At 43.4% G+C, this 14,191-nt stretch overlaps 1 protein-coding gene across 1 annotated transcript in view; it reads left to right on the forward strand.

Annotated features, from left to right (window-relative positions):
* The window catches only part of slc8a2a (solute carrier family 8 member 2a), a 49,408-nt gene that overhangs the window by 19,193 nt on the left and 16,024 nt on the right, over positions 1-14,191 (forward strand). Inside the window, exons 2-6 of the mRNA XM_054730456.2 lie at positions 5,801-6,182; positions 11,108-11,245; positions 11,382-11,609; positions 11,695-11,973; positions 12,047-12,478. Of these exons, the coding sequence (XP_054586431.1) occupies positions 5,859-6,182; positions 11,108-11,245; positions 11,382-11,609; positions 11,695-11,973; positions 12,047-12,478 (1,401 nt within the window). The 5' untranslated portion in view covers positions 5,801-5,858. The remainder of the gene's footprint in view (positions 1-5,800; positions 6,183-11,107; positions 11,246-11,381; positions 11,610-11,694; positions 11,974-12,046; positions 12,479-14,191) is intronic.

The following is a 14,191-nucleotide window of genomic DNA, read 5'->3' on the forward strand; positions in this document are numbered from 1 at the left end:
GGTTGAATATTTAAAGTTACTTTTTTCGTAACGTACGTGGTGCATTTGACAAGACAGCTGATAACGGCTCGTGCATGCGTCGGTGACTGTCTCCGCTCCGGTCGGGTTTTTTAAATTATTTTAACCCCCCCTCTCTCCCTCTCTATCTCTCTCTTTCTCTCTCACACACACACCTTAATCAACATTGTTTTTTTTAACCGTGTGTGGGAAAAATGCCAAGAACGTTAGGAAAAACAGTTTAATCAATTTAAAATAAAAAAATTCAAAAGTTGTGTCTGGTTCTAGCATTTCATATTTCCTAGTTCCTACTGCATGAGTTCAGATGTATTAATCCATGCACTTAAATAATAATGTTCTGATTTTAATGAATAACTTGTTCTGTAATAGTTCCTTTACTATTGTGATCAAAATATTTAATCTCAATTCTGATGCTGCTCTGTAAATAGTTTTCAAATAAACAACACACAAAGCAACTTCTGATCAATCCATATCAATTTCAGATTTTAAATAATATATTGATGTAAACCACATCCACTAATTTCCAAATAATAAATAAGAGGTGCATTCATCTGTGTAGCTCCTTTGATCTGCATGAGTGATATTTTCAGCACCAGAACAGTGAAGCAAAGAAACAGATTCCTGAGTTTGTTAGTAATTTTATTTATTAGGTGCATCTGACCTGTTCTATTTTTCTCTGAAATGAGATCAAATCAGTGCTTCTATGGGTTGTCTCCTCTCTGCACTAGAAAAATTTACTTTATTATAATGTTCACTGTAATGCATCTTGATGTTCTTAACAAATAAGTTAAATCAGAGATATTGGTCAATAATGCCAAATATGTAAATTTGTGTTTCAGTCATTTTTATACTGTCTTAAAAATACTTCATTAAGTCACTAAGCAGGGGTGTAGAACGTGTTTAATAGGGTCAGCCTAGTAATGATCTTGGACCAAAATAAAGGGGGCAGAAAGTCAAATAAAGGGGGGCAGAAGGAAATGTTTTTCCAGACGCCAAGAAAAATTAAATGTCAAATCCCTCCTGCAAAGTGTGTCACTGAGTTTAAAACAAAAATTATTCTTGTGCAAATATTGGTGTATTCACCTTTAATACTAGTTATTAAAATGCAGCAGTTGCTGGATTGGTGCAGTTCAAAGTGGAGTGCGTCTAATAAAACAATATTAACATAAAGGTGAGACATGTCATAATATCAACCCCCCCCCCCCCCCACCACCACCACCACCACCACCACCACAGCTGGAAAAATTGCTAGGGGAAACACTGTGATATATATCACAATTTAAAATTATATCAATGTCTTTACCCATCTTTAATGTTTCCTGACACTGTTGAGTGAGATTTGAAGATATAATAAGGTTGTTTTTGATTTTAAAGATTTTTTTTCAAAAACTGAACATGTCAACTGTTTTGGATTATTTAAAAAATGTTAACTAAAATCTTCAAGCATGAAGGAAAAGAATACTTTATTTACAGACTCAAAAATCCGTTATTTACATAAAAACTCACATATTAAAAACACAAAAACTAGTTTAAAAGACAACTATGCTGATATGTCCATATAATATCCCACATCACTAAGCCCAGCATCAGTCAAATGCTTAATGATGGAGTTAAATGATAAATGACCCACACTTGTATAGCGCCTCTCAGAGTAAGGACTCCAAAGCGCTTTACACTACAGTGTATCATTCATCCATTCACACACTGATGGTGATGACCTACGATGTAGCCACAGCTGCCCTGGGGTGCACTGACAGAAGCGAGGCTGCCCAACACAGGCACCACCGGTCCCTCCGACCACCACCAGCAGGCAAAGTGGGTTAAGTGTCTTGCCCAAGGACACAACAGCAGAATTCTCTGCCCGTAGCATTCAGTTGGCACATACATTTGTATCTCCTTTACAATGTTCTTTATGTCCTCTTTTTAAATATTAAACAAGGTTCTTTTTGCTTCGGACATGAAGGTGTTTCGAGTTACATTTTTTACATGTTTTGACCATCGTCTGCGGTCTTCTTCCGAAATGTCACAGGTGTTTCATTTTCATGCTGGATGCTGTTGAGTAAACATCTGTCTGTAACACGGAGTTGCCATTCAGTGTGGGTAATGGGAGAAGAGAATAGCTCTCTGTGTGTGCGTGCACCTGTTCTCCACATCGGAGGTCTTGCCTGGCGAGCAGACAGATGCTCAGGGGAGACATCAGTGTGTGTGTGTATGTGTGTGTGTGTGTGTGGGGGGGGGGGGGGGGGGGGCACAAGATTATGAGGACACACAGGAAATTGATAAAATTATGTGGTTCAGAGTCTCCAAAAGCAACACAGCTCATGTCCGCCTTTGTTTACCTTATGGAAGAGACTTTCCCGCGCGTATTAAACGCCGCCGCCCACAGGCTCAGGGATTTCTTCATTCCTGAGAAGTCCCTCGGATTTATATGTGAACACTACACCACCCGTTCGAGACCGAACTCACGCCATCCAGCCCGACCAAACCCCGACCGTGCCGACGCTAATGTGCAAGCACATTAATGTGCCACCAATCATACATCCTGTTTTATACTCAGCTGTTCAGACAGCTCATCCATACTGATGTTAAAAAGTGCTGGTGAGAGCAGCCCCTCTGGCAAACCCCATCACCAACACTGAATGGGGCTGAAACATTTGACCTACATGCTCTGGTTCACATACCAAAATTCTTCTGATACTACTGGGCACACCCCTTTGACTCAGTTAAAAAAATAATTTGTTGTGATTAATGCTCACAAAAGCCTTTGAAGCATCAATAAAACCAGCCAGGATGGTGGAATGTTTTCGCCGATACAGCTCTATTTCCATTAATGCATAAATGCATATCTCAGTGCCATGTTTGGCCTTAAAGCCAAACTGGTTATCATACTTCTGAAAAGAGAACAGAACAAAAATGAAGGTAATCTTATGTTTCTGTCAATTTATTAAAACAGTCATAAAAATATAAATTCTCTGTTGAGAAACTGACATTCTGGTGTGTGTTATTGTGTGTGTGTGAATAGTACCTGCCTACGCTAAAAACATCTATAATAATTATTTTGTTTGTTTTTTGTACCATGTCCTGTCCGGCTGTGAAGCAATCAGAACTGTTGTCTGAATGCTGATGACAAGCCTGGCAAGCAGCGCTCCATTGATGGCTCTTGGTCGTGGGGTGGGTTCTACCTTTATCTTTCAAACAATCTCTGCATGCTACTGGACAATGAACAATGTGGCATCCTCACCACAACGGATGTCAGTAAACGATTCGGTTCGCTGTTGAAGAAGGCAAAAATGCATGCTTTTTCTAAATAAAGGACTTAAATACATCTTTCTGCTCTTAAATTCTAATAAAGTCCAAGTTCAAATAGTCCAAAATTGATGTAATAGCCGTTTCAAATGAAGAAAGTAGTCGAGTGTGGAAAGTGGTCAGTATGTCCTCCAGCAGTCTAAGCCTATAGCAGCATAACTACAGAGATAACTTTGGATAACCTAGCCTTTTAGATGAAGGCATGTTGGAGGCAGGGCAAGGGAGAGCCATCTTTACCGACTGTATTCTCCACCTCCCTCTACTCCCCCACTTGTCCAGATCTGGGCTAACATCAGATTTTTACCAATAGTTACGTAAGTAGGAGGTGTTTAATGTGCTAATTAATATTGAGGTGCAAACAGCCACGGGACTGTGGAAATGGGAATCATACCCACACCCCAAGACCTTATTTGCATGTTTGTGTGGTGATATGAAGGAGCAGGAGGAGGAAAATGTCTGAGGATGGGAAAGAATGGCTGGGGGGCCTAGACCCTGCAAGGAGCCAGCTCCCCAACTGGTCCAAATAGGCACCCCCTGTTCCCAAAATCTACCCAGAGCATGGATACCCCAGCCTATCTAGCCAGGGCACAAAGCAGTAGCATCTCAGAGCCCCACGGAGATGGAACAGAAGTGTTCTTGTCAATACAGGAGGAACCAAGGTCCACCCGAGGCCCTCGAGACAGGACCAGGCACCGCCGTATGCTCCTGCCCTCCTGCCAGCAGCATACAAGCCAGGACCCAATACCCCAGGCCCAGGTCAGATCCCCATTCGGGGACGACCGCCCCCACTTCCCTAGCCACCATGCCCACACCTAGACACACCATGGGGTGATAAAGCTATCAGGCAGAGACCTGTGGCCACTGTCAAGACCTCCCAAGGCCCCACACACGGCCACCAGAAGCCCACCCACTGAAGCCACCCAAGCACCACCAGAGTGGGGCAGCAGCTCCCCAGCCCAGTGAATCCACCCCAGGGAACCTCAGGATACTCCAAACTTGGACCCTCCACAACATGAACCCTTGTATCGTGTAGTACAATATCAGTGACGCTCCTTCATTGCTATGTGATGGAACCGATCAAAGGAGCCCAGAGAGATTGATGTGAAGTGGAGGCAGATACTGTCTCAAGTGTAATATGATGTAACAAACGATTTCTATACTGATTAATGCAAAGATCATCTTTATTTTTCCAGTTTATGAGGATACTTTTCTTTGCGATGCATATGGCAGTCAGAACCATGTAAACCAAATTGGTTTCAATCAGGACATCATCCAAGTTTCCTAGCAAACAAAATTAGGGAGAAGTTGGGAATAATAGTTCTAAAAGTTGATAAAGCTGACTACTTTGCGGGTTATTTTTAGAACGTAAATCATGCAATTAATGTAAAGTGGAAAACACTGATCTGTAAATGCTTAGTCATTCTTACACCAGGGCTAGTTGATGAGCTTTAGTATCGGGGGATCCTGCTATTGGGTTCAAATAACTAATGCAGGTTGGCAGAAGTGTGGACTTGAGTCACATGACTCGGACTTGAGTCAGACTCGAGTAATTATTTTAATGAATTCTGACTTGACTTGATAAAATCTATTGAGACTTGACTCAGACTTAAACGCCAATGACTTGCAATTTGAATCAACTTGCATCTGTTGACTTGATGATGACTTGAGCATATTTGATATTTAAGCACAAAAGTGGCACGACATGGACAAAAATCATAAATCATTCTTCATTCTGGGTTTGATTTTGTACTGCTAAATGCAGCAGCACTTTGTTTATAATCAGTTTCAGTTGCACTTTCTGCTTGTTTGAACAAATAAATTAAACGTTAAGAAGCTTTATTTTTGGAATTTATTTTTTAACATGGTCATTAAATTGAAGATGGACAGATGACTTGATTATTACTCGAAAATTCAAAGTTAAGGACTTGGACTTGACTTGGACTTCCACATTATTGACTTTGGACTCAACTTGGACTTGGTTTTTTTACTTGGACTTAACTCGAGACTTGACTGGAAAGACTTGTGACTTACTTGTGACTTGCAAAGCAGTGACTTGGTCACACATCTGCAGGTTGGTTAGCTGCTTGGTGCTTTTCTTCCAAAACTTAAAGTAAAAGTATTGACTACTTGGCCCGTTGTTTCCGATGTCTGGTTGTAAGTCTGTTAGTTTATTAGAATCAACACAGTTATTAATATCACCAAAGTAATTTTTAAACCACTAAACAACTGTTAAAAACCAGATACTTCAGTTACGTTTAGTCTGTGATCACCCATTTTGTATGTTAAAAAGTAAATGATTCTATAACGTGATATTTCTTATGATGGTTCTCAGAAGTAAATGTTTAAATCAAATATTTAGGAAAAGTAGCTAAAACAAAATGACATAACATAACTTGAGTAGATTTTTTATTTCTTACAGAGAATCTAATGGAGCTAATTCACAATGTGTTTTACTATCTTGCCTCTACTCCTGTAGGACCATCTTTGGACCCATTGTGAGCCCAGCCTGAGGCCCCGTCTGACTCAGGGAAGCCATGGGACTCCTTCTGGTTTGCTGCACCCCACTCATCTTCCTCCTCATTTGCCACCCCTGCACTTCCTTCAAGCCTCTGGTCATTCAGCGAGCATCTGGTCTGGAACAGCCTGATAATACCTCTGAGTCCGGAAAGAAGACATGTGGGGGGGTTGTGGTGTGTAAGCCTGGTATCCTCCTACCAGTGTGGATGCCACTCAACCCTCCAGTGGGGGAGCAGGCTGCGAGAGCTATCCTCTACTTCTTCTTTCTTATGTACATGTTCCTGGGTGTGTCAATCATTGCAGACCGCTTCATGGCTGCAATAGAAGTCATTACTTCTCAGGTAACAGGGTGGTTGATATGTTTATACAGGTTGTTCAATTTTTAGGTCTGGTTCACGTAGTTTTACAGAGTCATTTTTGTTCTCTAGCTTTCACTCATTCACTCTCTCACCCACTCACGCACAATCTCACTCATTCACTCACTCAATTCAATACAGTTTATTTATGTAGCGTCAAATCACGATAAGGGCCGTCTCAAGGCACTTCACAAAGTAAACATTCCAATACAGTTCAGTTCATTAAGCCAATCAGTAAAAAGTTTCCTATGTAAGGAACCCAGCAGAATGCATTGGGTCCCAAGATGAAAGTACTATTGTTGTCCCATACACTGGTGTGCTGTGGTGAAAATTGGTACAAAGCACTACAAGAAAGTAGTAGAGTGTGGAAAGTGATCAGTATGTTCTCCAGCAGTCTAAGCCTATAGCAACATAACCACAGAGATAACTCTGGGTAACCTAACCTTTTATATTCAAATTCAAAAATACTTTATTAATCCCAGAGGGAAATTAGAGTTTCAGTACACACAATTCTGAGATCAGACATACATATATAGACACATGTCAAGAGTTGGTGACTGTGGTCATTTGCAACCCGAGTTGCGCTACCGTGATAGATCAAGAGGGTTTACATGAGGAGTCGTGCTACTGTAATAGATCAAGAGGGTTTACATGAGGATAGAGTCAGGGGGAGGGAAAAAAGGCACTTCAGAGTTACCCTCAACAGAGAGAGTAGCTTTGCTGTGCAGAAAAACACCTCAGACAGATATGCACACATGCTTCAGACATTACACAACATAAGTGTTCACTAAGTGGGGTGGTAGGGTTGGGACTCTCCTCACTTCAGTGCCTGCAGCCGCATGGAGCAGCGCTCATCACCTTCGTTTGGACAGAGGAGGGAGATAATGGGTTGGAGAGCACATTGACTCCTAGATACGGTTCCATGGCCTTCACCGGTCACAGTCCTGCCCAGGCTGGGATAGAGAGAAAGAGTTTCCATAGTGACGGCAGCATTCAATTCAATTCAATTCAAAGATACTTTATTAATCCCAGGGGGAAATTAGAGCTTCAGTACACACAATTCTGAGATCAGACATACATACATACATACATACATAGACACATAACAACATTTGGTGACTGTGGTCATTCGCAACCCAAGTTGCGCTACCTTGATAGAGATTAGATGGTTTACATGACGATTGAGTCAGGCGGAGGAAAAAAAAGGCACTTCAGAGTTACCCTCCACAGGGAGGGCAGCTTTGCTATGCAAAAAACACCTCAGACAGAAATGCACAGACTTCAGACATCACACAACATAAGTGTCCACTAGGTGAGGAGGTAGGATTGGGGACTCTCCACACATGAGTGCATGCAGCCACGAGAAGCAGCGCTCGTCACCTCCATTTGGACGGGAGGTAGGTCGCAGGATTTAGAGAGCACAGTGACTCCTGGAATGATTCAGTGGCCTTCTCTGGCCGCAGTCCCACCCAGGCTGTGATAGGGAGACAGAGTTGCCATGGTGACGGCAGCATTCCACATTTCTTCTGAGGGGGAGTATTTGCTTCAGCCTCACAGGCTCAAGGGCACCAGATTCAGATAAGAACTTGTTTTGGGGCCAGACAGAGATAATTTCCTCTCTGTCTTAAAGTTCTGTTGGTCCTCAACCCGTCTAAATCCAATAATGGCATAATGGATCTATCCCAATCCACGCTGACCCATCAACTTTATCCACCTTCTGTGCCAGAGTCTGAATTTCAACTAAAGTGCCAAGCTTACGACTCGTCTAGACAATTATGAGTCTGTGCGTTTACAGAGTGGTTTAATCCATCTCTGAGCTCCGGGAACGAGCCAGTATTCCTCGACAGCTCGTTAATTTTCTGGTAAGCCAGGTAACCTCCCAGGCCAAAGAGCAGGAAACCTGACACCAACACCACGAATATCCAAACGTCTTCAGAATCCTCTACAGACAGCTGAGACAGGCAGACCAAGATCCACTGTTTCCAGGAGTCCATGATATGCCCAACTGGCTCTGTCCCAGAGGGGCACCCGGGAGCCCCTTCTCCCGTTCTCATCATTGAAAAAATTTTGTCAGTCGCGTTGAGAGACCAATTGACCTGGTCCATTTTTAATAATTTCCAGTTTCAAGTTTTACAGAAAAAATGCAGAAGCGCCATACACCCAGAGACAAACAAAGAGCCTTGGGATAAGATAGGGAGGAGAGGAGGAAAAAGCGTTTGTACTCTCCAAGAGCCAGAAGAAGCTCTTGGAGAGCCACATTTGTTCTGAGGGGGGAGTTTACACTTCAGCCTCACAGGCTCCAAGGGCACCAGATTCAGATAAGAATTGTTTTGGAGACAGACAGAGATCATTTCCTCTCTGCCTTAGTGTTCTGTTGGTCTTAAACCCCTCTAGGTCCAATAATGGCGTAATTTATCCCAATCCGTGCTGATCCGTCAACTCGTTCCTTGATGGAATCCACCTTCTGTGCCAGAGCCTGAATCTCAGCCAAAGTTCCAAGCTTATGACTCATCTCAACAATTATATGAGTTTGTGCGTTCACAGCACTATGCATTCCATCCCGGAGCTCCGGGATTGAGTCAATATTCCTCGAAAGCTCGTTAATTTTCCCGTAAGCCAGGTAACTGCTCAGGCCAGACAGCAGGAATCCCGACACCAAAACGACGAATATCCAAGCATTCGTCTCTGAGTCCGGAAAGAACATGTTGGAATAGAGGAGTCTGATAGCTAAAATATCTGCTTATACATATATATTACCCGGTTCCGCAAGGCCATGTAAACACTGGCAAAAAACCGGGTTCTATTTTGTAAAGATCCGCCTATTAAGCCATCACCTATTGGATTAATTGCATCCCCTTAACTAATCATTGAAGAGCTTTCGGGGGAGGTGTGAGGAGAAGCGAGGAGAAAGGAAAACCATGAGAGGAGAGCAAAGGAGGGATCTTGTGTGTGTGTGTGTGTGTGTGTGTGTGTGTGTGTGTGTGTGTGTGTGTGTGTGTGTGTGTGTGTGTGTGTGTGTGTGTGTGTGTGTGTGTGTGTGTGTGTGTGTGTGTGTGTGTGTGTGTGTGTGTGTGTGTGTGTGTGTGTGTGTGTACAGAACCCTGTGGTACTCCACAAGTAACCCTAGCGTATGAAGAAAATTTGTCATGTACCTTAACAAAATGAAATCTGTCAGACAGATAGGATTTAATCCAGTTTAGCACTGTTCGTATGATCCCCACAACATGTTCAACCCTTTCTAAAAGAATATTGTGGTCAACTGTGTCAAAAGCTGCACTGAGATCTAACAAGACAAGATTCTTATCTGAGGTAATGAGAATTTCATTTGTAACTTTTACTAATGCGGTTTCACTGCTGTGATACTCCCATAAAAATGGAAGGTTAAATATTGGTCTATAATTCATTGGGTCATCTGGTTGCAGAGAAGGTTTCTTAAGTAAAGGTTTGATTACAGCAGCTTTAAAATCCTGTGGTACGTATCCATTTACTAAGGATAGATTGATTATATCTAGAATGGGGGCAGTAACCAAAGGACAAGGATCTTTAAATAATTAGGTTGGGATTGAATCAAAAATACAAGTTGAAGGTTTAGATGAAGCTAATATTTTTGATAACTTTGAATACTCAACTAAATCAAAACAGTTCAAACACAGATGAGGTTCTACAGTTACCTCTGATGTTGCCTCACTTACTGAGGAACAAGAAATCGCCTTAATGAGGATGCAAACGATTTAGTTTCTAATAGAATCAATTTTATTCGTGAAGAATCCCATAAAGTCGTTGCTGCTGAAGGTTAAGGGAATAGATGGTTCAGAGATATGATTCTGCGGGCCCCCTCTTTGTGGCCCCCGAACCCCGTGCACACTCCCCACACGACACCCGACACCCCCGGCCAACTGGGGGGGTGTAGGATAGAGCTGAGTCAAATAATCAGTGTATGAGATGCAGGCATAAACAGTTCTGCATCATAGAAGAGTATGCCGTAATAAATTATAATGGAATGCAGTTTTGCTATTTTAACGGGGACACCAGCGTAACTTCTATCAGAATGGGTGTCCTCCACATTTACCTCCACATTTACCTCCATTGTCCTCCACACTTACTCCTTCTTTCACTCACTCACTCACTCACTCACTCACTCACTCACTCACTCACTCACTTTCTTCTTTCACTCTCTCTCTCTCTCACTGTCTCACTCACTCACTCACTCACTCACTCCTTCTTTCACTCTCCCTCTCACTCACTCACTCACTCACTCATTTTATTCTGTCATTCTCTCTCTCTCTCACTCACTCACTCACTTACTCACTTTCTTCTTTCACTCTCTCTCTCACTCACTCACTCACTCACTCACTCACTCACTCACTTTCTTCTTTCACTCTCTCTCTCACTCACTCACTCACTCACTCACTCACTCACTTACTCACTCACTCACTCACTCACTCACTCACTCACTCACTCACTCACTCACTCTCTTCTTCTCTCTCTCTCTCTCTCTCTCTCTCTCTCACTCACTCACTCACTCACTCACTCACTCACTCACTCACTCACTCACTCACTCACTCACACACACACACTCACTCACTCACTCACTCACTCATTTTCTCACTCACCCACTCACTTTCTTCTCTCTCTCTCTCTCTCTCACTCTCACTTTCTTCTTTCACTCTCTCTCTCTCTCACTCACTCGCTCACTTTCTTTTTTCACTCACTCTCTCTCTCTCTCTCTCTCTCTCTCTCTCTCTCACTTTCTCTCACTTACTCATTCACTCACTCACTCACTCTGGTTTTATTTCAACTAGAACTCATTTCAGACTAAAACCAACAGTTTATAATATTAGGTTAACAAGTCTGTCACTAACCAGATTTTATTCTGTCTAAAAACCAAATCCTGAAAACTATCATACCAGGAGAAAACGGTGACCATCACCAAACCGGACGGTGAAACCACAGTGACGACTGTACGAATCTGGAACGAGACGGTATCCAACCTAACTCTCATGGCCCTGGGCTCCTCTGCACCAGAGATTCTGCTCTCGGTTATCGAGGTACCTGCTCTCAATGTAAAGATTATAAATGTTTAACTTTGAAAGTAGACTATTTAAAATTACAGCATTTGCACCATCCACATGTATTTACATGAAGTCAACGTTTGGCTGAGCTTTTCCTGTTTTGTGGTTTCAGGTATGTGGACACAACTTTGATGCAGGAGAGCTGGGCCCAGGCACCATAGTGGGAAGTGCAGCTTTTAATATGTTTGTAATCATTGGACTGTGTGTGTCGGTAATCCCCGATGGAGAGGTTCGCAAAATCAAACACCTGCCAGTGTTTTTTGTCACAGCTTTCTGGAGTATTTTTGCTTACATCTGGCTCTACCTCATACTGGCTGTGATCTCTCCTGGGATTGTAGAGGTGCACTCCTTTTTACGTTCTATGACAGCATTTTAATAGAGGTAGCTTGTTAATGATGCAGTGGTCATGTTTTCTGTGTCACCAGGTGTGGGAAGCCGTAGTGACGCTGCTTTATTTTCCAGTATGTGTGTTCTTGGCTTGGATCGCTGATCGTCGGCTGCTGTTTTACAAATACATGCACAAGCGGTATCGCGTTGACAAGAGGCATGGCATTGTGGTGGAAATGGAAGGTGACCTTTCACCCAAAGGCATAGATTTGGTAATGGATGGAAAGTTGTCAGATGGCAGTTCCTGCCCTGGAAACTCCCCTAATGTGATGGGGTCTGTGCAGACAGCCAATGAACCTGACCAGAACAAAGAGGAGGTAAATTATGAGACTTAAGAAGAAATCCTCCCACAGTACACACACATTATATCATGTTTCTTCTCCTTGATAGGTGGTCCGTATCTTGAAAGACCTGAAGGAGAAACACCCAGACAAAGACCTGGATGAGCTGATTGAGATGGCCAACTACTCCGCCCTGGTTCAACAGAAGAAGAGCCGTGCCTTCTACCGGGTCCAGGCAACACGCCTGATGATCGGCGCTGGAAACATATTAAGGAAACATGCTGCTGATCGCAAACGACGTGCAGGACAGGCTTCTGAAAAAGCCGAATGCTCTTTTATTTGTTTTGAAAGTGGCCAGTACCAGTGCACAGAGAACTGTGGCTATGTGACTCTGAGGGTGATCCTGGATGGCGGCACAGGCCAGAACACATTCTATGTGGACTACTGTACAGAGAATGGGTCTGCTAATGCTGGCTCAGACTATGAGTTCACAAAGGGAACTCTGGTGTTTAAACCAGGAGAAACACACAAAGAAATCAAGGTAATAGAAAGTCTTTAAAGGGACTTAACATGAGAACCTCATCTTTTGCATATTTTGTGCTGCCACGGGGGTCTCGACTGTCACTGAAAACACTGCAAATGTAAAAATGTAATTCCTCAAACAAGCCGTTTCAATAAGTCTCATTTGGGACATTTGAGTAGAACCACCACTCCCCCGGAGTAGAAAGCTGGTGCTGGACGAGCAGCAGCTCTACTCCAAGCCCCTCCCAGACATCTGAACTTCTCAGCTCATAGGGAGCTTAAGTCTCCACCACCTCCAGTCGACTCATGGGTCCTCGGGACAAAGAAAAAAATGAATGAAAGTGAACGGGGGCTCTAAGATTTATTTTCTAATTTGCTTTGCCGTATACTACAATTTAAATGAGAAATAATTTGGTGTGTAATGACCATGTAACGTAGTTTGAGATTTATTCGCTTGTAAACATTCATAATAAAATGACTACAAATCAGAAGTCACACATAAGACATCACTGTGATGTCAGAATCTCTTCTCCCAGGTGTAGCTGCTATGACCAGGTTTATGGTGGTTTTCTCCACATTTAATGCTGCTTCGGTCCTGGAAGAAGGATTTGAAGCTCACTAAACTCACAGCCATTGACTTCTCTTCTCTCTGTATGCTGTAGTCCACTGCATCTTTTCACAAGCCCTAAAATAACTTTTGCCGTCTGTCAAAAATAAGCACTTTTTTGGCGTCAAAACATTTCTTTAAAATTCACGGACATCAAATGTGAAATCCATGACATATATCAAACAGGATCAGAAAATTACTTTTATCGAACGTAGCTTATTGCCAGCGCTCCAGCGAACCAGAGCATAGGAACTTGACTCTGCAGCACAGCCTGACCAAGGTTACACACACACATGTAGACAGAACAGATACAGGCAGACCACGAGAGCAGCCATAACGGCGCTCATTTCAATTAGATGAAAAGGGGATTAATTGGATAAATTGGGGGAGGGGAAAAAAGGCATACCAGAGTTACTCCCGGCAGGGCGTAGCTTTACTATGCAAAAAATGCCTCAAACATATAAGCACGAACATCAACAGATGACAACATGAGCCCCCTAGAGGAAGGCGGGGGGGGGGGGGGGGGGGGGGGGGGGGGCTGGGATCCTGTTTCCCCAGCGAGAGCAGCCCTGTATGGCGCTCATCCACTGTAGCCACAGGTGGGAGGGAGATCGTGGGAGGAGCGCAGAGCACATTGACACCTGCAGGTTGATGACCTCGCCAGGCTGAAGTCCACCAATCCGAAGGCGGGGGGGGGGGGGGGGTGTCGGGTTTTCACAGCATCTGTCTGCATTCCTTCGTGGGGGTTTGTTGTTGTCATTCACAAGGCTGCCATGGCGTCAGATTCGGACAACAAGACTTTGTTTGGGTCAGGCAGAGATAAATTTCCTCTCTGACTTCAAGTCTGTAACTGATCATTCAAGTCCTCCAGTGAAGCCAATTCAGGTTTTAAACATCTCCACACCGTCCGGTGACCCTCTCCGAGATGACATCCATTTTGCGCACTAATGCCGGTAACGCAGCTAGAACGCTGTTCAGCTTACGATTCACCTCGAGTAACGTCCCAGTCTGTAAGGTCTCCACACGAACGGTGCTTTCTGTGGGTGCGGGTCGCCCTCCAATCGCTCCCGTCTTCCCAAATTTCCAGAACACCTGATATCCTCCCACTCCAATCAGAAGAAATCC

This window comes from Nothobranchius furzeri, chromosome 10 (assembly GCF_043380555.1).
Source record: "Nothobranchius furzeri strain GRZ-AD chromosome 10, NfurGRZ-RIMD1, whole genome shotgun sequence".
Classification (NCBI taxonomy): Eukaryota; Metazoa; Chordata; class Actinopteri; order Cyprinodontiformes; family Nothobranchiidae; genus Nothobranchius; species Nothobranchius furzeri.